The 22,567-nt window shown below is 43.5% G+C and overlaps 2 protein-coding genes across 2 annotated transcripts in view; both read right to left on the reverse strand.

Annotated features, from left to right (window-relative positions):
- Positions 1–20,103, reverse strand: part of Adhfe1 (alcohol dehydrogenase iron containing 1) — a 26,377-nt gene extending 6,274 nt beyond the window's left edge. Inside the window, exons 1-13 of the mRNA XM_028769518.1 lie at positions 19,978–20,103; positions 18,079–18,116; positions 16,046–16,092; positions 14,838–14,891; positions 14,336–14,490; positions 13,987–14,183; positions 12,202–12,279; positions 10,577–10,682; positions 9,389–9,541; positions 7,183–7,281; positions 3,775–3,853; positions 3,387–3,483; positions 689–846 (exon numbers count right to left, since the gene is read on the reverse strand). Coding sequence (XP_028625351.1) covers positions 689–846; positions 3,387–3,483; positions 3,775–3,853; positions 7,183–7,281; positions 9,389–9,541; positions 10,577–10,682; positions 12,202–12,279; positions 13,987–14,183; positions 14,336–14,490; positions 14,838–14,891; positions 16,046–16,092; positions 18,079–18,116; positions 19,978–20,036 — 1,320 coding nt within the window. The 5' untranslated portion in view covers positions 20,037–20,103. The remainder of the gene's footprint in view (positions 1–688; positions 847–3,386; positions 3,484–3,774; positions 3,854–7,182; positions 7,282–9,388; positions 9,542–10,576; positions 10,683–12,201; positions 12,280–13,986; positions 14,184–14,335; positions 14,491–14,837; positions 14,892–16,045; positions 16,093–18,078; positions 18,117–19,977) is intronic.
- Positions 20,104–20,611: 508 nt separating this feature from the next.
- Positions 20,612–22,567, reverse strand: Rrs1 (ribosome biogenesis regulator 1 homolog). The gene has a single exon (XM_028769974.1). It carries the CDS (start codon positions 22,468–22,470, stop codon positions 21,373–21,375), a length of 1,098 nt encoding a protein of 365 aa, XP_028625807.1. The 5' UTR covers positions 22,471–22,567; the 3' UTR covers positions 20,612–21,372.

Raw genomic sequence — 22,567 nt, forward strand, 5'->3', positions numbered from 1 at the left:
CGTGGTGTTGTCCACTAACTCAGTGCTCAAGGATCTGAGGTCCCTACTTTATAGTAAATTGCAATATCAGGGTCTCGGCCCATTATGATCTGGTGTACTAGCTCCAGAGAGGTCCGAACAGATCGCATTTTCATGAGGTTCTTGGGAAAGGGAGTTTTATATCTGTAATGATTCTACTTTGTAAGTGGGGGTAATTTAGTTCACATTCTTTAGCAAAATTTAAATAAATGAAATAAGGCACAGAGGGACACAGATGTGTATGAAATATACAACATCCCTCAAGTGATTCAAATGCAAACTTACAATAGTTTCAACTTAAAAGCTATGCTGCATTCTACAGAACGGTAGGAATCTCTGATGTTTTATAGTGGAAACAACATCAGTGGTCCCTTTGAAATGGCTTCACACTGTCTTACAGGGGGACTCCTTAAACAGCAGCAGTGTGGGAAAGGGTAAGTTTCCCATAGCTCAAGTCGCTTTGGCAGTTTCTGTCTTGATGTTTTCATAAAGGATCCTTTCAGTTTTGCCACAGTTTTATGGACGAACATAAAGGCACAGGATTCAGGCTGCTTTGGTATTGTGGGTCTTTAGTAGCTGTGAGGGGTGCTGCAAGGTCATTAGCAGACCGAGTGCTGGTCCCCTCTGGCTCTGTATTTAGCAAGCATGAAGGCTATGCTGTGAATCTTACCTGGGGCAATGTTCCTTTCACCAATGAAGGGATGTCATCCTTGGAATAACCAAGGGCAGTGAGACCGTCATCAACATTGAGGTCAAATAGGAATTTTCGGAGGGCATCTGCTAACACAGGCCCAGCATCTTGGATCCTGGCAGTGGAGATGTTGGCTCCTAGAAGAAAAGTTCAGACCATAGGAAGAGAGGGAAGCAGCTCCTAGATATAGCTCAGTCACAATATCAGCTGAACATATAATTTGTATCCAATGACACCTCCAAACACTGAGGTCCAGGGCACTACTAGGGTTTCCTGAGATGTCTCTGTCGTCAGTGGCCCACAGATGACAGGCTTAGTAGCCATCAGCTCTTTAGGATAAGCTGGCTGGGGACTTCTGATTCCTCCCAGTTCACCCTTTGTGTAGTGGGGGAGCAGAATGACAGAGCCAAGAAAGGAGGTGCTGTATAGAAGGCTGGGAAGATGGCTAGCACTGGGATGCAGGGACGGCACATTTGTAGGGGGTTGGGATGCAGGGATGGCACATTTGTAGGGGGTGTAGCTTATATGGCTTTCAAAACTTGGCATTTACTGACTCCTAGAGGTGTGCACATTCAATGTCTTTTCTAACAGCAACATAGAAAACACAAGGATTTTACAAACAGCTTGAGGCAAGGATATGGAACTACAAACACCACACATAGGCTGCCTGAGAATTCTGTTACATGTGACTAGGACCACACATAGGCCGCCAGAGAGCTCTGTTACTGTGACTAGGACCACACATAGGCTGCCAGAGAGCTCTGTTACTGTGACTAGGGAAGAAAAGGTTTCCTTTTTAGACCTTAAAAAAATGTGGACTATGTTGCTAAAGGACAGGGGATGTTCCTGTTAATAAATGTCTCAGTGGCAGCTGGGCACAACAAAGACCACAGATTCAGAGAATAGTGGTTCCTTTGAAGATGATCATGTGAAGAAGGCTGCCAAGTCTTGGAGATTTGTAAGGCAGAAGCTTAATGATTCACAGCACAAACAGTAACAGAGATGTCAGTCTGGAAGGGCCATGGAGTTCTGTTCTTAGGCAGGGGTATGTGCAGGTACCCAGGGGAAGGGAACAGCTTTCCTAGCCTGTGCTTAGCACTTAGCCTGTCCATCATCTATCTTAGTGCAACACTTGTGCTGCCCACAGGCTAGCATTCTGCTAATGAAGGCAGCATTGGACAAGGTATAAACAAAATGCCTAGGAGGGAGAGGAGGCCGCTGTCAGAGTTACGCCCTTTCCTTCTGTGAGGGTCTGTGAGGGTCAGACTGGCTTTAGCTCCAGGAAAAGGTAAACAGAACCAGATACAGGCCAGATGGAGAGCAACAGGATGAAAGGTACACCAGACCTGGCAGATCTGTCTGCAATGCTCAGCAGCAGCTACGAGCAGATTAGGTGAGGGGCGTGACAGGATATGGGGTTACAGTTTTATGATCCTGGGATGGTTGCCACTGAACACATGGTACAGACATCTAGACTTTCCTATGGAGCATTTTTAGAAACAATAACAAAAAAGAGGGGACATGAAGGAAAATAAACTGGTATAGCTAAGGAAAAGCTAAGATTTTATAGAGAATTAATATACTTAACTAGCAATATGGCATATTACTGGAATTCCTAAGCAGTTAGGGTTCTTCTCCCAGTTTAACAGGGGATCTGCCATCTTGTAATGTCTGGGCTTCCTGGAACATGGCTTGTAAATTCACTAAGATTTCTACAGTATATCTAGCCCACCGTTTAGGACCCCTTTCCTTAATTTTTATCATTCGTATATTTACAAAGGCCAAAGCTATGTCCCAGCATGACCGCAATTCCCCTCCCTAAAGGGAGAAGGGATACAGGCCCCTGGTATCACTGCCAACGTGTTCACTCAGTAAACAGTACAAACTGAAGCCAGGGCTTGGCTCCAAGTCCTGAGGCTTCTGACATTAACATTCCCCACACAGCACCTGGAGTCCTGGGGCACACAAAGGACTGGTGTGTGAGGGAGGGCGGGGCAGTAGCCCTGTGGGAGGATGTCTGCGGTCATTCCTGCCTCCTTGGGAATAATCTTTCTAACGGCTCAAGCTACAAGAACATAATGAAGAGTTTTTGTTACAGCCTTTCTCTTCCCACCCTAAACCCAAGTAGGAGGGATGAGATGTTCACAAGCAAATCAAGTTCTCCAAGTCACCTAAAGAATAAAAGAGTTCTTGTTTCAGAAAAACACTAAGATTTTTTTAAACCCCCCACTATGGCTATCCAGCATATAATTTTATTTCTGTAAGAGTCAAAAGGCACAGTGGGTATCTTATTAGAGAGATTACTTATTCGACAGTATGCCAAGCAGGTTGCTCATTTGAATTGCTTTGGTTTATTGTTTGGCTTCTCTGTGACTGAGAGGTCATGGCTGCTTTCTTGATTCATTTTATCAGTGACTCTGCATAGCAGAAGTCAGGGAGGACATTAGTTGTGTGTCCAGCAGTGAGAGCAGAGCAAATAGCAATAGGAATACTTAACAGGTTCCATTTCCTTATGGATCCTTAGAAGGCTAAAATTATGGCATTTAAGTGCTGTCTGGGGCTCCAGGAAAGTCCCTGTCATCTTATCACTGAGCTACTCCAAATGAAAGCCTTTGTTCTTATCCCCGGGAAACATTCCACTTTGGAGGGCCACAGAGCTGTGAGTAAAGGTTCATACCTAATATTTCTGCTGTCTCCAGGTGCCGCTCTGGAAACATCGGGGCTGTGAAGGTGAACACTGCAGGAGAGGTGAGTACCACGGAAAGGCCATGGGGCTGGGGAGAGATGCACAGAACAGTTGTTCTTCCTCAACACTCTGGCATGGCTAATACTGTGGGCAGTCAAGGGTCTCACTCTGACATGACTAGTCCTATGGGCAGTCATGGGCTCTCATTCTGACATGACTAGTACTGTGGGCAGTCCAGGGCTTGCCGTGTGGGCTGGGGTACAGCTTGGTGCCAGAGTTCTTGCCAGGGTTCCATCCCCACACCCGCTGACAAATATACTTACAGAAATTGGGACAATTCTAAGAGCTAGTTGAGTAATTTATTTTTAAATATTTTTACCACCAGAGGGTGATCCACATTGTATTCCTTGGCTTTATATGTCTTCACTAAACCTGAAATTGGGTAAGACATGCCATGGCTGGAAAAGAAGAAAAAATCTTTTGTTGACACACAGATGCTAGAATCCAGTATCATGGACATTGTTGCAGGAGTGCTCCCACATCTCTGGACTGTTACTTGCAGGGTTCTACACGATGTGCTTCTTGGATGCAGGGAGTGTACTATGACACACTCCAAGTTTACTGGATTCACTAACAAAACCTCTGAAATGACCAGACTCCAATGATCAAAGAGTTGTATGCATTGGATAATATGCAAGCTGGACCTACTAGTGATCCATTCTGCAAATAATCGACAGATTGTTTCAAATGTTGTATATTAACAGTGCTGAATTATAAAGGATGAGTCTACCCTAAGAAGCTAGGTTAATCAGTTCTATTTAACTTTTATTTGCCTGCTTTTTACCTTTGCAAAACTGTGGCACACACAGGGCAGGAGAGGATATTGAGTGTCCTGCTCTATTATTCTTTCTTTGCTTTATTTCCTCAAGACAGGATTTCCTCTAGAACTAGGCTGGCAGCATCAAGCCCCAGAGACTCTGCATCTCGTTAGTGCTGGGATATAGGTAATTGTGGCCATCCACACCCAACTTCAGATTTTTATGTAAGCGCTGGTATCCAAACTCAGGTCCTCAGGATTGCACAGAAACATTCTACCCCTTGAAACATTCTCCAGCACACAGTGGGCTTTGCTTTTTACCAGAAAACAGATACTTTATATCCTCTTGAACTTTTAGTGAACAAACAGGAAAACATTCTAGTTTAATAGATGGTTCAGAATATTGTAACAAGTTAATATGTAATATTCACAATTAATATTGTAAAAATGAAGTGCTTAATGTAAGCAAAATGGTCTCATTCTTATAATATAGACTTTTGGAAGATTGCAAACTTATTCAGCAAAAGATCTCATGAAAGGAAGTATTTTGATGAATTACATAAATATTTATCCCACAGTTTTCAGACATCTTGCATGAGATAGATTGGAAGCTACTACTTCCATGAGTTATTGGGTATTTTAGAATGTACTTTTTTGGAGGTACATTCTCCTTAGAATCCTCTCTTGGAATCAGAAAATTATTGATTAATATGCTTTTAAGAAGTGTTAGGGTTCATGTAGCTTTCAAAGACAACTCTATAGTAATACTTAAATTTTCAATTTTTTAATTTTTAAAATTTATTCATGTATGAGTGCTCTGTCTGTGTAAATGAATATAGATCCCATTATAGGTGGCTGTGAGCCACCATGTGGTTGCAGGAATTGAACGCAGGACCTTAGGAAGAGCAGCCAGTACTCTTAAGTACTGAGCTACCTCTCTAGCCCCCAAAATTTCAATTCTTTTTAATAGTTGTCTATGTTCTTTGTACAAAATAAAAATTATTCATAGTGTCTTTCCTTCTGGCAATTTTATGCATATATTTATGATAATATTGAACATAGTTTCAAGATTTCTTTTTCCTTTTTTATTTTATGTGTTTGTGTGTGTGTTGCCTGCATGTATGTCTGTGCCCCATGCCTGCAATACCCAGGGAGGCCAGAAGAGGGCATTTGATCACTTGGAACTTGAGTTACAGAGGCAATAGATACCACCTGGGTGCTGAGACTTGAACCTGGGTCATTTGAAAGAGTTGCTGTTGATCTCTAAACTGCTGAGCCGTCTCTCCTGTCCCTCTGCACTGCTTTTGTAGCCTAATCCTCTTTGTTTGTTTCAAGACTGAGTCTCACATAGGCCAGGATAATCTCAACCTATGTAGTTGAGGATGACCTTAAATTCCTGATCCTCCCCTCGACCTCACAAGTGTTGGGATTACAAGTGTGAGCTACTGTGTCTGGTGTTGCAAACACCTTTCTATATTAATCTGCCTTAAACACGACTTTATTTTATTCTTTAAGTACTACAGTTGAGTATTAACTATTGGAAATCAAATATGCATCCAAAATTTTCAATTATAAATTACACTTAAGTGAACATTTTTTTTTTTAATAAGGAAAACAATTGCAGATACCATGAATATTACTTAGGCTAGATTCCTAAAAGTGAACTACTGGGCCAAGGGAGATGAGCATTTTCAGGCCCTAGTACGTTTTGTTTCCTTGCTTTCGGCATAATAAATTCACCGTCCCTCGCTACATAACACGATGCTCGCTGCTGCCTTTCACCGTAACACAGCTCTACTCTTAATTCTCAACATTCTGCTTTGTTTTTTTTTTTTTTATTTTAAGGCACTATACAATAATGTTTTTGGTCAAAGATTAATTTAAGGATATAAACAAAGATTCTGATAGCTCCTTTCTCTGTTGTATATGAGAGACCAAGGAAAGATCCTGCACTTGAGATTTTACAAACCACAATATAGAGCAAGACACAGAGAAATGGAAACTCTCATCCAGTGCTGGCGTAAGTGAAAAAATGGTATAAACACTAAAGAAGGGTGGTAGTTTCTAAAAAAAAGAAAAATTAATAATAATACAAAATTACCATAGATGCAGACATTCCATTCATTTGTATCAAGAAAGAGAAATAAAAATATGCCGACAAATACATGTACACAACATTATTCATAGTCACAAATGTCCACCAACTGATCAAAGGTCAAATCAAATGTGGTATCTTCACACAACAGAATATTATTTGGCAATGAAAAGATCTGAGGTGTTCCTGCATGAGGGAACTGAAGGTTCTAACGGTATCTAAATAAAGCATGGCAGGCACAGAGGATCATGTGACTTCATGTTTATGTCATGTCTGTGACACACCTGACAGAGAATTCCAAAGAGATGGAAAGTTGTTCAGAGGTTTGTAAGCATGCAGGGCAGCGTGGGCATTGGCAAGGAGTGGCTGAGGATGTGGGATAGTGAATTTTTCTTTTAAACAGGGGGTAATAAAATGTTCTAAAACTAACGGTAACAGGACTTTATGCACAGAGTAAAAACCATTGTATTCCATGTGTCTTAGATGAGTGAACTGTATATTATCTGAACTGCATTTTAAAAGTTATTATAAGGCTGGGCGGTGGTGGCGCACGCCTTTAATCCCAGCACTTGGGAGGCAGAGGCAGGCGGATTTCTGAGTTCGAGGCCAGCCTGGTCTACAGAGTGAGTTCCAGGACAGCCAGGGCTACACAGAGAAACCCTGTCTCGAAAAACCAAAAAAAAAACAAAACAAAACAAAAAGTTATTATAAGAAATCCATGACCCAATAAACTAATTCAAATTAAGAAAATGTTTGGGGGCTCTTAGATGTCTTTTGTATAGCATATTTTAAATTTTCCACTTGTCCTGAGTTACATATGTAGAAACTTAGAAGCAGTAGCTTGAGTCACGAAAATGAATTGCATGCTCACTTACCACAGATGAACACCAGCATTTCCGAAGCCAATGCCAGCAAAGGCGCTTGCCAAGTGCATGTTAGACCTTGCTTCCAGATCATCAGGGTTTCTGACAGCCCTGTGGATGAGGTAAGTGTGGAGTAACACACCGACATTGGCATTTCCTTCTGAATAAAGAGCCGCCTTAGGGAAAAGTGAGACTGGGGAACGTCCCTCAGTAGGAAGAAAAATTAGGCAGGTTACTTAAACAACCCCTTGTCTTCTCAATGAAAATGGAAGGCAAACATATTTTCCTCATCAACAGCTTCACCAAGGGCATAATAAATACTCTGTCAGCTGCTTAACTGATAGGAAGATGGCAGGGAAGCAAGGCCTGACCTTGCACTGAGTACTGCTCCGGGGAGATGACCTGGGACTTGCTCAGTTTGCATTTGTCAGTGGCCCTGACAGTTGTGAATGGAGTCAGGGTGAACACGTTCTCAGCTTGCACCCAGAGCCCTGTCACCCGAGGCCACTGCAGGCTAAGCCAGCCAGGTTATCCTCCTCTCTGTGACAGTGATCCAAACTGAACTGTATGCTTTTGCTGTTTTGGGAGCTGTTCCCATTTGGTCTCTAATAAATAATGGCTGCAAATATGTATACTTATATATTTGTATTCTTTAAAAAATTTAAAGATTAGTCAACTTCTAAAACATTTAGCTACAGAGATGGCTCAGTGGCTAAGAGCACTGGCTGCTCTTCCAGAGGAACTGGGTTCAATTCCTAGCACCCTTATTGTTGCTTACAACTGTCTGTAACTTCAGTTTCAGGGGATCTGACACCCTCACATAGATATACATGGAGGCAAAACACCAATGCACATAAAATAAAAAGAAATAAATAATCAATTGAAAAAAAAGGGAAAAAAAAGAAACCCTGTCTCAAAAAATTCCCAAAATAAATAGATAATATATATCCATATATCTGTATCTCTAATCATCTATCTATATCTATCTATATCTATCTCTTTATCTATCTATCTATCATCTATCTATCTATCTATCTATCTATCATCTGTCTATCATCTATCTATCATCTATCTATCATCTATCTATCATCTATCTATCATCTATCTATCTATCTATCTATCATCTATCTATCTATCTATCTATCTATCTATCTATCTATCATCTGTCTATCTATCTATCATCTATCTATCTATCATCTGTCTATCTATCTATCTATCTATCATCTATCTATCATCTATCTATCTATCTATCTATCTATCTATCTATCTATCTATCTAGAGGTTAAAAAAAGAAAAAGAAACTTATGCTGCACAGCAATGGTGCACACTTTAACCTCCGAACTTGGGAGGCAGAGGCAGGCCGATTTCTGTTAGTTCAAGGCCAGCTTGGTCTACAAAGTAAGTTCCAGGACAGCCAGGACTTACACAGAGAAACCATGTTTCAAAATACCAAAAATAAATACATAAAAATAAAATAGTTAATTAAATTTTTTATTTTCAGGTTTGAGGTCTTGTTATACTGCCCAGGCTGATCTCAAATTCCCACGCTGCGCCTCAGCCTCCATGGTAGTCGGAACTCCTTGTGTATTGCTACACTCAGTTTGTGTTTGTGTTCCTGAATCTTTCAAAACCTCCCAGGAACTCTTTTCCATATTCTGTCTTCTGAGTATCTATATTTTTTCCTTGACTTTAATTCACGTGAGTTTTCTCACTGGGTAGCTTCTGTGTGCTTTTAGGGTACAGATGACTCAGCCAGCATCTGTTGGTGTAGTTCTCATTTCTGCCCAGTCTCAGACATCCCCCTCATGCAAGCTTTATTGCTGGAGCTATTGTTTTGGAAAGAGTCTTGCCTTGCAGTCCTGGCTGGTCTAGTACTAACTATGTAGCACAGACTGGCCCTCAAACCCACGGCAATCCTCCTGTATCAGATTCTCAAGTTCTGGAATTTCAGGTGTTCACCACTATGTCTGGCTAATTTGGGGGCTTTGGTGAGAAAACCGTTAATTAATTTTATCTGTATCCTTTACACATTAAGATCTTCAGTTGGTTTATGAAACTGTTGCCTTTTGGAACCGAGGTGCTCTAGTGTTCTCCTGCCTGTCCTCAGATCCCTTCAGAGGTCACAGGTGACTGATCTGGTCAGCAGCCCTTTTGGCATTAGGCAGGTCAGGTTTCACCTGAGAGCATGTCCCATCTCTCTGTCCTCAGGCTGACATACCTCTTCAGATATTTGGCAACAATCCTCAGAGCATGGATTGCCCAGATGTCGCTGATTGGGTTGCTACCCTGGTACGCTGGTCGTTGGATGGGATTGGAAGGGCAGGGGCTCCGCATGCTGTAGGGAATGGCAGTGTACGACTCCAGAGCATGGCTGAAAGGAAATGTTTAAAACACACATAGTGAGCTTTGCTTCTCTCCATCCCTTGCAAAGCTTATTCTTGTAATTATTCTTATCACTATTTTTAAAACAAAAATTATTCCTTATAAAGAAGGATTGAGGGACCTGAAGAGGACAGGGACTCCACAGGAAGACCAACAGAGTCAACTAACCTGGACCTGTGAGGGGTCCCAGAGAATCAATCACCAACCAAAGAGTGAGCATGGGCTGGACCTAGGCCCCCGGCACATATGTAGGAGATGAACAACTATGGGTCCCCCAACAACTGGGGCGGGGGCTGTCCCTGAACCTGTTGTTTACCTGCCTATGGGTCATGTTCCCCTAAATGGACCACCTTGTCTGGCTTCACAAAAAGTGAAAAAATATGCTTGTACCAGTGGATGAACTATGGTGTTTTGAGACTTGCTGAAAGTGAAAAGAACCTGTGTGGTCTTCAAAGGAGACTGGCACTAATGGCCTGGCTCAGGAACAGGTCTGCAGTAAATACACATGTCACAGCCGAAACCACAGGAGCCTATGTGAGCCTGGCCAAGTTACTAAGCACCGGACAGCCAATCTACGAGTGTCACGCTGCACAGTGCTACAGAGAGGCGATGTGTGTGAGGTGCTAGGAGTGCATTTTGGAGACACTAGCCCTTGAACTGATCTCCCCCAGGGTGCAGCCCTGAACCTTCCCTAGTTTGTGTGGCTGTAGAGGCAGGTGGTGTGGTCCAGAGATGCTTCATGTCATCTTAAACTGATCCTTTCTCTGTGATTCCACCACCACAGTGTTGTCTAGGGTGTTCTGCCCAGAGATAGACTTGTGGGCTCTAACATGACTACATCCTATCAGCAACATTTCCCACTTTCACATTTTCACCTAGTGAGGGACAATGACAGCCAACAGGAGTGGTACTCCATAGTGTCAATCAGTGAAGGCTTATCAGGATTGTATACAGGCAGTCCAGTGGCAAAATACTGTTTACAGACCAGTCTTGAAAAGCTCCTCTAGGAGGCACTGGTACTTACCAAAGGACGTCGAAGCCACTGTTGGCAACCACCTGGCAAGGCATATGGAGAGTGTGCAGGGGGTCAACCAGTCCCAGGGTGGGTTTGATGGCTCGTGAAGCAATGCCTAAAACAGAAGAGTTTTAATACATTAAAGGTACGGGCATCACTAAAAATTTAACATTAGGACAATAAATTTAAAAACAAAAGTATGAGAAAATATTCATTTTCATGTAGTGACACAAGAAGCAGTGGAAGGTGACTTGGGACCAGAACCTGTGCTTCGGTGGTGTGCTGGGCTGATTTCCCCATCCACAAGCCAGCTCATGTAGCCCCTTCAGCTGCATAGAGGAGTGACTGGCCCAGCTGGCAGTGATGACCACACAGAAACTGACAAGAACTACAAACCAGGACTTATTTCTTATTCAATTCCAAAATATTATTTATTAGCAGACCACTGGCCATTGTTCTATACCTTGCTATGTTACAAGTCACTTAACCACCGGGAGTTAGGCCCTACACACATGTACATGCATACACACATGTACATACACACTATAACAACATCTGTCTCAGGAGCTATAAAGATAAAATAATATGTATATAAGCCTTTTAAACACCATAAGGCTGAATTTAAGAGTTGCTTGTTATTGCTGTTGTTAACCATATAAATTAACAAAAATAAAGAAGTGACTCTCAATGTGTAGTTGAACGTCAACAAGGGCTGGAAACATTATACTGAACCAGACTTATTTCTACCACAGTCAAGGAGAAGGTACGCCCAAATGTCTAAGAAGACAGAAAACAGAACAGAAGTGATCTGGGGATGGGCCTGGAACAACTGGCTGGGACGGAACCTTGTGGAGATATGGAGTGTCTAGGATCTTGATTTGCCATGTGTATTTGTTAAAACCTATCAAACAGATGCTTTGAAAACTATGCATTTATTTGTATATAAGCATCTTTTGATAAGATTGCTTTAAAATGTTAAAAATGTCAAAGAGAGGGAACCACTGCCATGGGCAGGAGAGTGGTCTGTTAAGTAAGGTCCACGGCACTGGGGGCTGGGAAGAAGGCTCTGTGGGTAAGAGCATTATTGTTTGTTCAAAGAACCCAAGTTCAGTTTCCAGCCCCGAGTCAAGGGGCTCACTACTGCCTGTTACTCCACCTCCAGGGGATCTGACAGCTTCTTCTAGCCTCCAAGGGCATTCCCACAGCTATGGACTGCATTTATACATGCTCATAAATAAAAATGTATATGAAAAAGAGATTCACGGCATTTTGATAGGCTTCAGGTAATTGTCAACAAGAAATTCACCAGCCAATTTTCATATACACTTGGGAAGGGAAAATGTGTACTTGAGCCCCTTTACCTCTCTGATTTCTGTTTGTTTGTTTGTTTGTTTTGGTTTTTCGAGACAGGGTTTCTCTGTGTAGCCCTGGCTATCCTGGAACTCACTCTGTAGACCAGGTTGGCCTTGAACTCAGAAATCCGCCTGTCTCTGCCTCCCAAGTGCTGGGATTAAAGGCGTGCGCCACCACCACCCGGCACCTCTCTGATTTCTAAATAACAGTACCAAGGCCAAAGGAGTGAGGTAAAAGGGATTGAGAGAGAATTTCAAAAGAGTTAGCAATCAAATTCTTACCAGTTTTTACCTTCAAACGTTCATAGTCAAAAATGGCAACCCCGGTAGTCTCACTCCCGGTCCCTGAGGTAGTTGGAACTTGAACAAAATGATATTAATATTAGAAGGAATCTGAACAGATGTCAGTGGAGATACTTAATTCCATCTCAGAAACAGGGAGCAAGTCTGACAACTGTATCTGTGTAATATATATGTTAAGGACTCATGTGATGCCCACGCTTGAGTTAACACACTTGTGAATGTTCCCATCAGTATGCTATGTCTGTGGCTACATTAGAATGCATGTATACAATCTGTATCTGTGCTAGTGTTTGTGTGTGTGTGTATATGTTTAATATACATTATGATGTTTGAATGCACATACATGCTTAAAATATATCTTATCTGTCTATATTAACATGAGTTCTACTGGTTTATTTAACATTTACCTGGCTTCTATATCTGTATTAACATAATATACATGTTGCATTAACATGGCTGCCTACTATACATGGCTGGATTAATATGTATAGTTAATATGCATGAGTATTTAATATGCCTGCTATCTGTATATGCAAAATGCATTTTGTGAATTTACATTAAATGTATGGTAAATTAACATGTATGCATGGTTAACACGTATGCACATTTAACTTACATGCTGCCCGCAAACAGGTTTTATACTTATGTTGTCTGTGTCTCAACTAACACTAATCTGTGTTGAATATGTGAAATCTGTTGTAATTGACGTCTATGTCAGTATTAATATGTATGTTAATCATACCAGTGTGGAAAGTCTGCCATATCAATGGTGATGAGCTCTGGGAAGCTTGGCTCTAGAGCCAGAGATCAAGTTGCCTAGCACCTCCGGTGGGAACGCTTGCACATCCTGTCTCTAAAAGACATCTTTATTCCCCCTTGGCAACAGGTATAGGAGCGAGCTGTTTTTGCTGGGCCCTGTGGTTTTGTAGCTCTGTCAAGTTTCTAAACTTTACTAATCACTTCTCTGTGTGGTGCTGACACAGTTTCCCAGTGGGTTCCACGTGCCAGACTCCAATTATGTCAGAGCAGCTCACCTGCCATGAACTCCCTCAAGTCTCTACCGTGGGCGTTTCCAATAGAGCAGAAGGGGGGGCAGGGATGATACTTAAACTGAAGCTGTTCCCTTATTCCTAGGTACTACATTTTAACAACAGAACCTCGGTGAGTAGTGTGCTAACAGCCATAGATATGAGAGGGAAGGAAAGGCTAGCCTCAAATGCCTCTGTGGGACATTCAAGCTATTTGTTGATATGGGTTTGTGCACTGGGTAGCCATGGAGCAGATGTCACTCATAACACATCCATGCTGGCCATGTGTCCTGGGGAAGACGCAAAACTCCAGGTCAGCTGAAGAGCCATTATATGGAAGAAAAGATTGAGTCACTGAGAGAACACAGCAAATGTTCTCTGCAAACTCCACAGTGGCTGGGAAATGAGACAAAGTAGACAGGCCTGGAGACAAGGCTGCCAACAGGGAACCTACCGAATGTCAGTGAAGATCCTTGCCTCCTCTACACAGTGAGATAATGGCCTAACATTCCAAGCTTCCTCTAACTGACCCAAACTGTCTGTCTGTGCAGTGCTGACAGTCAGAATTTTTAAATGAAGTAACTGTTGTCTGTTACTGTTTTTGTCTCTAAACATGCACTGATATAAAATAAACATATCAGAAGTTTTGGAAATGAAGACTTTGACATTAATAGCTGGCATGGCACCTACGGCCTTTTCTGCTAGTTGTAAAATAAAGCAAATGAGCAGTGTTTACCTGCGATCAGAGGTTTAAGAGGTACAGTTACTGGCTTCCCTTTCCCGATGGGGGCATTGACATAATCAAGGAACTCAGAATGAGGGCTGGATGCATACAGATTAGCGGCTTTACAGGTGTCCATGGTGGAGCCCCCACCCACAGCAACATAGGCATCAAAAGCTCCCTTTTTGGCAAATTCAATCGCATCCATGAAGCTTAAGAGAACAGAAAACAAAGGTTGCATTATGCTATATTAAAAAAACAAAAACCACACTGTCATGCCGCTAAACAAGGTCTGGGATAAATTTTCAATGGCAGCCATTTTTGTTGGCTTCTGCTTAAGTAACTAAGAAGCACATAGTGTTACCTTCTATCTGTAGGTTCCACCCTCACGTCATCATAAACCTGAAAACTGATGCCATTCTTCGATAGGGAATCCATAACTATTTGAACGGGAGGGAGCTGGGAGAGGTTCTTGTCTGTCATCAAGCAAACATTCTTAGCTCCCATATTCTGTAGATCCTATAATAAAAATTAACTCATAAGTTAGGCTTGAACACAGCAGCACCTTTTGGCAAGTTTAACATGCTCTTTAAGAACAAAGGACTTAGGGCTGGAGAGATGGCTCAGCAGTTAAGAGCACTGGCTGCTTTTCCAGAGGTCCTGAGTTCAATTCCCAGCAATTCCATATGGTGGCTCACAACCATCTATAACAGGATCTGATGCCCTCTTCTGGATCATCGGTATACATGCAGATACACTAAATAAATAAATATTAAAAGAAAAGAACAAAGGACTTGATTATTGGTCCCTTAACACGTGTGTTTATAAGATAACTTGTAGAAGCTGCAGACATCTCAAATACTTGCCATGCCCACTTCCTTTGTAACCCCTGCTCCATATCTAATATTTGAGACAGCCATCTGAAATTAAAAAAAAAATTATGTGTATTAGAGTTGGTCAATGTATTTCTAAAACCCTGAGATGACTCCTCATTGTTTAGAGAATAAATAGCATGCTCTGTAGCACGGCATTCCACATGTCTCGCCTTCCGGCCTCTCCTCTCCTTTAAGCAAACCTTGGCTCCAGTCATATTGAAATTTTGTATTTGTCTTTTCCCAAAGACACTAATTCTTACTTGTTCCTTCAGCTCTAAGTGTCTGCTTTCCCTAATTCCCACACCAAATCAGACACATTTTTTCCTTTCCAACTCATGTGTCTCACCTGCAGTTTTGCCCCTTCATTTATCCAATCCTTGTGTGCATCTATACACATCCTTCTAGCGTCCTGTCCACTAAGACCACAGAGGGTGCTCTGTTGACGGCCTTGTGCTGGACTCAGATAACACAAGTAACTAAGACACAGATGCATGGTCTTCTAGGGCTTACATCATAACGTGGATCGGCCATTTTCAATTAAAGGACACACCAAAGCAATCATGGTGTGTTTGATTCATATGTTCTTTCTTCCTTCCTTAAATGGTTAATAACTCCTTAAATGAGGATTTAAGTCATTCCAACAGGGTCCCCCGGATCTCTGTTACTCTCCAATGACCTTGTAACCCCAAGATTACAGTTTTCAACTGTCAGCTGTCCTGTGGGGCTGAGTGGGGGCTGTACCTTCAGATGGGGCTTGGGCTAGCAGAAGGCTCCTAGTGACCTAATTTATGATTCCTAAATGAGGAGGGGCAATGAGCTAAACAAATAATTACAAGTGATTATGTAATTAGTATGACAAATTGCACTGGGATTCGTTGGTCATTTACTCCGGCTTCAGAACATGACTTCTTTTGTTAGATATTTTCAGATACTTGATATATGGCACATATAACTGGGAATATGTAGAGCTGGGAGTTTGTCCTATTTTAATAGCTATATGAAAGATACTGTTTTAAACATTATTGTTTTCTGACTATCTTCCCCTATCTTCACAATGTACACTGCTGCACAGAGCCTGATCAAAATGAGACGGGGATCACTAGCTAACAACAGATTTCAAATGGAACACTAATGCTTCAGCAAATATGTGGGGTTTTCCATGTCATTCCTAAAAGAAAGAATGAATCAATGAGATCTACCTCAAAGGCGTAATCTGTTGTTTTTCCTGAAGGTAAGAGTCCAGGGGCTAGAAGCACAGAGAGTATCATCAGATCATGTGTTACAAAATAAACATAAATATTGTTTTTGAAAATAAAACCCAACAATGAACATAAACATCTTTCTTGAAATCTTACCCAAAAGTATACATTTTTGCCATTTTACAGTTGTATACCACACATAGGTCAATATTTACAAAAAGTACTAAAACCTGACATTTTTCTTTCTGTTGCTATATCGGAGCAATAGGGGGGTCATCAGTGAATTTCATATTTAAAACAGTTCTTATTGTTGTGTGTGCCTGGTGACTGTGTGAACCACAGCATGCATATGGAGGTCAGAGGACAACTTTATGGAGTCGGTCCACCTTCATGCGAATTCTGGGATCCAACTCAGGTCACCAGGCTTGCACAGTTAAGTGCCCTTACCTGGTGAACCATCTCCTTGGGCCCGTATCTTTCTTTAAAAAAAAATTTGTTTTTATTTTATGTACCAATGTGTGCAGCCTGCATGTATGTCTGTGAGGGTGTAAGATCACAGAGAGTTGTGAAAGAACAGTTAGTGCTCTTAACCATTAAGCTATTTCTCCAGCACGTCTCCCTACCTATCTTTCTTTCTTTCTTTTTTTTTTTTTTCTCTTTTTGTTTTTTTGAGACAGAGTTTCTCTGTATAGCCCTGGCTGTCCTGGAACTCACTCTGTAGACCAGGCTGGCCTTGAACTCAGGAATCCACCTGCCTCTGCCTCCCAAGTGCTGGGATTAAAGGCGTGCACCACCACTGCCCGGCCTATCTTTCTTTTTAATCTACTTCTCTATAACCAGTTCTGGTCAATCACAAGATAAAGGAAAGCCAACAGAATAATTTGCACCACCAATTTTTTTTTGCTATTAAAGAAAAAGAGACCAGAACTAGACAACAACAATATAATAATAATAACAACAACAACAACAGCATGTCATCTGAAGGTAAAAGCATCTTATCAAAGTCCACATCTCTCTGATTCCTCTAAGGCTCTGTAGACACTCTTGCTCCTCTTGCTACTGCTTCTGCTACTAAGTCAAACAGGAAGCTGGAGTTATGTTCTCAATGCCATTACCCAGGTTGAAAAAAGCCAAAAAAAAAAAAAAATTAGGGCAAAATGGGTGAAAACAAAATTGGCTGGCTCCACTTCACTGCTGGTGGCTAGAGACCCCATCAGCCCTCAGGGTGAACTGCTTCCTCTGACCTCTTGACTCCTCCTCCTCAGGCCACTGCTCAGGAGCACTCGTTGGCTGACCTTTCCTTTCCTGCTTCTCTGTTTATAGCTTACCTCTTTCCAAGAATAAAATCAGTTTTTTGTCAATCATGTGACATCTTAGAACATGCTGAAGCTACTTTGAACTTTATGGACCACGGGGTCTGGCAAGGATCAAGATGGTGGGGGCTGAAGACTTTTGTTATTATTTTTAATTATAAAAAAAGAATATTTTAAAAATGGATATGGACAAGATTTTTTTTTTTCTTCTAGCGATCACCTTACTTTAGCTTTTAGAGTTTTTTATGCCCCAAATAGACTTGTTCCTGAACAACCTAAACATTCCTTAAAATATCATGTGTGTTTTCAGTTTTGGAAAATATTTTGGGGCTGAAAAGATGGCTCAGCGGTTTACAGCACTTGCTATTCCTCCAGAGGACCTGGATTTAATTCCCAGCATCTACATGGCAGCTCACAACAGCCTGTATTTCCAGTTGTAGGGATCTGACACACTCATAGACACATATACAGGCAGAACAGTAATGTACATAAAATAAAAGGTATAGAAAAGGAAAATTGAAAGGATATGATAGCATTAAACATTGTGCACTCAGCTGACATGTCACAGATGGAGTCATACCGTACCAGCGTCCCAGGGAGAGGCAGCTATCTCCATCAGCTCGCCTCAAGCATGCCTTGATTTCCCCTTTCCACACTTTACCCAAATGCCAGGGGTACAAAGCAAAACTGAAGCTGATATAAAAATTCAAAATGTGTTACCTTGGGAGTAAGTATGAGAATGAGTTGGGCACTGGCATCTAGGGGAAAGAAAAAGGAAAATATCAACAGAAACAAGAAACCGAAAGTGAGAAGCCTTGAGACTAAACTGGGTGGCAGCTCAGAGTGTATTAGAGAAAGCAACACAACTCAAACCCAGGATAATGCCAAAGACAAAATCCAGCCCACCACTGCCTTTTCAGCACCCAGATGCTCCTCTATTCAAGTCTACTGAGCCAAGGCCTGCAGGCAGCTATGAGGAGCTCCCTGAGGGTACACACTGATGGGCTCCAGCCCTCACAGGTCAAGAGCTTTGACTCAATCAGTAGCTCTTCTACTCAGCTTGAACCCCTGAGAATAGTCTACACAATCCTCCCATGTCTTCACGGTTTATCTTCAGAGTGCTTCTACGCTTGAGCTTCTAGAAGCTCTTAGACCACTGGCCTTCCGGATCAGCTACTCCTGTCCTCTACCACTCCCTCCTCTACTGACCGCAGCTCAGGACCTGAGCTGGTCCTGTCTCTACATCAGGGACACTTCCCACAATCTCCTTCCTGAATCCTGTCACCTATGACCTTCCCACTTTTTTTTTTTTCCTGGAAACTTCTCTCCTTTCCCTGCCACATCGGCTATTTTTTGGAAATCCCTACCTCTGGCTTCAGTTTCTCCTTTTCATTTGTTTCTCTTTATGGTTCAGAGAACCTTGCCATAGCGGGATATTGGCAAAAACTTGACTGCAAAGCCTCCACCCTACCGCGCCAAAATTCAAAACTGGAATTAAAACCCCCAGGGAGGGAAAAGGTAAAGGGAGGAAAAGGTGGTAACCAGTGGCTCTCAGGCTCTTAGAACTGCCCGAGATCAAGAAAAAAACATAAAGCAAGGTTGCCACCTAGTGGCCGCCTACTTCCACCAGGAGAGCAGGCAAGGCCCAGGCCCAGCTTACAGTTAGATTTTTCTTTCTTAATGCCCTGCATTAAACTTCTAAGGACAAGAGAAGCAAAGGGAAGAAAGACATCTGAAATCAATGCCGGAAATACGGCTGCCTCTTCCCACCCATTCATGTTACTGTAAATTCTAAGGCTAACTCATTTCTAGCCATTAGCTAAGGTTCCTGCCTGGCCCTCCCTTGCCTTCCGAGGATGTCCACCTGGGTTGATTCCTCAGCTCCCGCTTCACTCTCCTTCCTGTCCTGTAAGTGATTCGTGTCTGAATCACTTTGCTCACCCTTTGGTTCTCCCCAACAGTTCACGTGCAGTGTGTACGACCTGGAGTCCATCAACTGTGTTCCATTCACTTCTCAGTCCTTACTGTCTCCTAGAAGGCAGGCCCAGACTCTGTGCTGGGTCCTGGAACTACAGCTCCTCCTCCCAGTCCCTCTCCTTTCCCGAGCTCACTGCAGCTTCCATTTCCCTGGCTGACTCAGGCACTTCACATTCACCTACTCATGCACTCAGCCTTTCTGGAAGGAACCAGGTCAGGGAGGGTAACTCCTTGTGGTCTTTTCCGTTTACAACCCATCTGCTGAGACCTGCGACAGGTGCCTATCCCCTTATTGGATCAGCAGCCCTTGTTCTTCAGCCTTTCGCTGTTGAATTCTCAGAAGAGCAGTTTCTGCACACAGACCCATACACGAGTTACTTCGATATGTCGTAGCAAGGACACCAAAGTCTACACTACTTGTCTCATGTGGGAGCAGGCTAGGTTCTCTGAGAATGTCTCCTTAATGGTAGCTGGGCCACACTGCACCATCCCGTCCTACTATGGTATCAGGACCTGCATAGGTCAGTGCATACTGTGGTGTCTGCTTTTCTGAACTCTGTATCACGATTACGATTGCCTGCCCAACTGGGTGCACGCAGGGGTTGCCCAGTGCCGAGGCGCCCTTGGGCAGCCTGTACTCACGCTGTGCTTTGCAGGTGCCTCAGCAAGTGTGTGACTCGAGCCCGTGCAGCTGCGGCCATGGCAGGTCTCCTTGTTCTTCGGCTACTCCACCCCCACCGCCAGCCAATCCGGTCGCGGCTCGACTCCAGGAAGAAAACACTCTGTAATGTCACCTGACCCAGCCTTAGCTCATTTTTCAGGCAACTCTGAAATTCTCAATGGCTGGCAAAACCCCCACAGGGTCTTGAGTAAACTTAAAAAAAAAAAAAAAAAAGAAAGAAAGAAAGAAAGAAAAAAAGAAAGAAAGAGAAAAGAAGAAAGAAAAAAAGAAAAGAAAAAGCCCCAAACCTACCAACCAAAACTCCCAAAACAAATCTCTGAAAGTTGAGTCCTGTTGCTAGCAGTTGGGAACTGGGCTGGAGGTTACCTATGACCCTAAATAGAACTTTACCCAAAGCCACTATCAATCCAGTTTCCACTAGTTGTTATGAAACAAGATGAGCTATCCTTGCACTTTCAGAAAGTAACCGTTTAAAAATGAAAACTCCAGTCCAATTCCCAACTGTTAGCAACTGACAGACCAACTTATTTTACAGAAAACACCCTCCTTCAATTCTAGAATTGCGATTAATAACTTACAAAAACAATGCAAATATTAATTATGCAAAGATAAGTTTATTAAGACCAAAATAAGACAATGAAACAGGGAAAAAACATCCAGGGCAGAAATAAACTCGAAGTCTCCTGCTGGGTGTGGCTGCTCCTCTATAATCTCAGCCTTGGCTCTGTAGTGAATTCCAGCCCAGCACTTGCTAAACCCAAGCCAATTAAAAGCCACCGGCTACAAACAAAATGACAACCATGTGGAGTAACCTTGGAGTAACAAGGTTAATTACCATTACTTAGTGTGGTTCCAATTTATCACTTAAAGCAATTCACTGGCCAAATGCACCACCTGAATCAAAAAGCACTATACTTTTAATATTATAGTTAGTGGCAAAGTTTTCCTAATACAAGGTGTCTTCTTTATAACCATTATAACTACTTTGTTTTTTTTAAGTACACTCCGTATTGGTACCCAGGTCACTGGCTTCACATACAACCTCTACCGACAGTAAAAGTTAAATCTGATCAACCCTTACCCAGTATCCAAAGTCAAGACAAAAAGGCAGGCCTTAACTTACTCCTGGTTCTGACTATATCATTTCTGTAATTCTCTTGTTCCAAAATACACCAACTTCCAGTCAGTGTCTCCATTAATTCGTAGTCCAGCACTAACTCGCGGGGAGGCAAACCTGTCCCTTCAATGTCGTGCTCATAGAGGAAAGCAGCCACCTCCTGAGTCAGCCTACAGCACGTACAAATTAAACTTTAGTACAGTCCTAGCTTTTCAGAACAGGTCCAGAAGGGAGACCACTACTTCCTCCTCTTCCCACCCTGCTGCGACACTCCCTTCTTCTTGCCCCCTAACGCCGGCAGCCTGGAATGCTTCTTGCCTCCCAAGCCTCCTTTCCTTTTCTCTCCCTGACCCGGCAGGCCGCCCTTTCTCTTGCCCGAAGGTCCTGGCCGACCCCCTTTTCTCTTGCCTTTCTGGCTCATTTTCTTCCTCTTGGCAGCCTCCTCTTGGTCCTCTTCCCTCATCTGCTTGTTGGTGGCCCTCGTCACGTCCAGCTGAGGTTTCTTGCTGTTCATGATTCGAAGTAGCTCCAACTGGTTTTTTTTCTCGGCTGCGAAGTCCCCAAAGAGGGGCTGAAACTTCCTTTTCTTGCCGGAGCCCCGGGGCGCTTTCTCCTTGGGGAGGCGCTCCTGGAAGCGTCCCACCGAAGCGGTGGAGACCTTGGCCACTTGCATGGCGCGGCCCAGCTCCTCTTTACTTTGGTGTCCCGTAGGGTGCAGGCCGGCTGAGCTGGGCATCTGCATCTTGTGCGCGCGGGCCAGGTTCCGGAGTCGGTTCAGCTCGTTCTTGGCCACGCGTTCCTTCTTGGCTTGAATCCTCTTGGCGAACTGGTCTTCCATGGGGTCGGCGCTCCCGGGCACCTCGATCAGCCATTCCTTAGTGTCATCCCGTGCGCGCTTGTAACCCCAACGGCGCCGCCACTGGCCAGTTATCTCGTCCCACACGAGGTTGGTCTTCTTTTTGGGACGGATGCCCTTAAGGCGTGCGAACTGCTGCCAGCGGGTGAGCGGCCGTGGCCGTGGCAGCGGCTTCTCGCGGGGCAGGCGTGTGGCGGGCTCCGGCAAGCACGCTACCACCGCCTCTTCCACGCGCTCGGTCGGCAGCTGCCACAGCTGGTTGATGAGAAGCTGCGTGTTGTCCCGCGCCAGGGCCCGCAGCTCGGCCTCCGGCGAGGGCCCGGCCTGGCGCAGCACAGTCGGAGGGTTGCGGTCCGAAGCCAGCAAATTGCCCAGGTCGAACTCCAGCTCTAACTCCTTGTGCACCGTGATGCGCTGCAGCTTCTCCGCCTCCTCCTTCTCCGCCTGGGCCAGCAGCTCCTCCACGCTCTGGCCCTCCATGGCTCTCGCTGCGCCTCGGTCCTCTCACTTAGGGGCAACTGCAGAATGTTGTCACTGCTACAGCAGTACCCCAAAGCCGGCAACCACGTGCGGACGT

This window comes from Grammomys surdaster, unplaced genomic scaffold (assembly GCF_004785775.1).
Source record: "Grammomys surdaster isolate TR1022 unplaced genomic scaffold, NIH_TR_1.0 64, whole genome shotgun sequence".
In the NCBI taxonomy this organism is placed as follows: Eukaryota; Metazoa; Chordata; class Mammalia; order Rodentia; family Muridae; genus Grammomys; species Grammomys surdaster.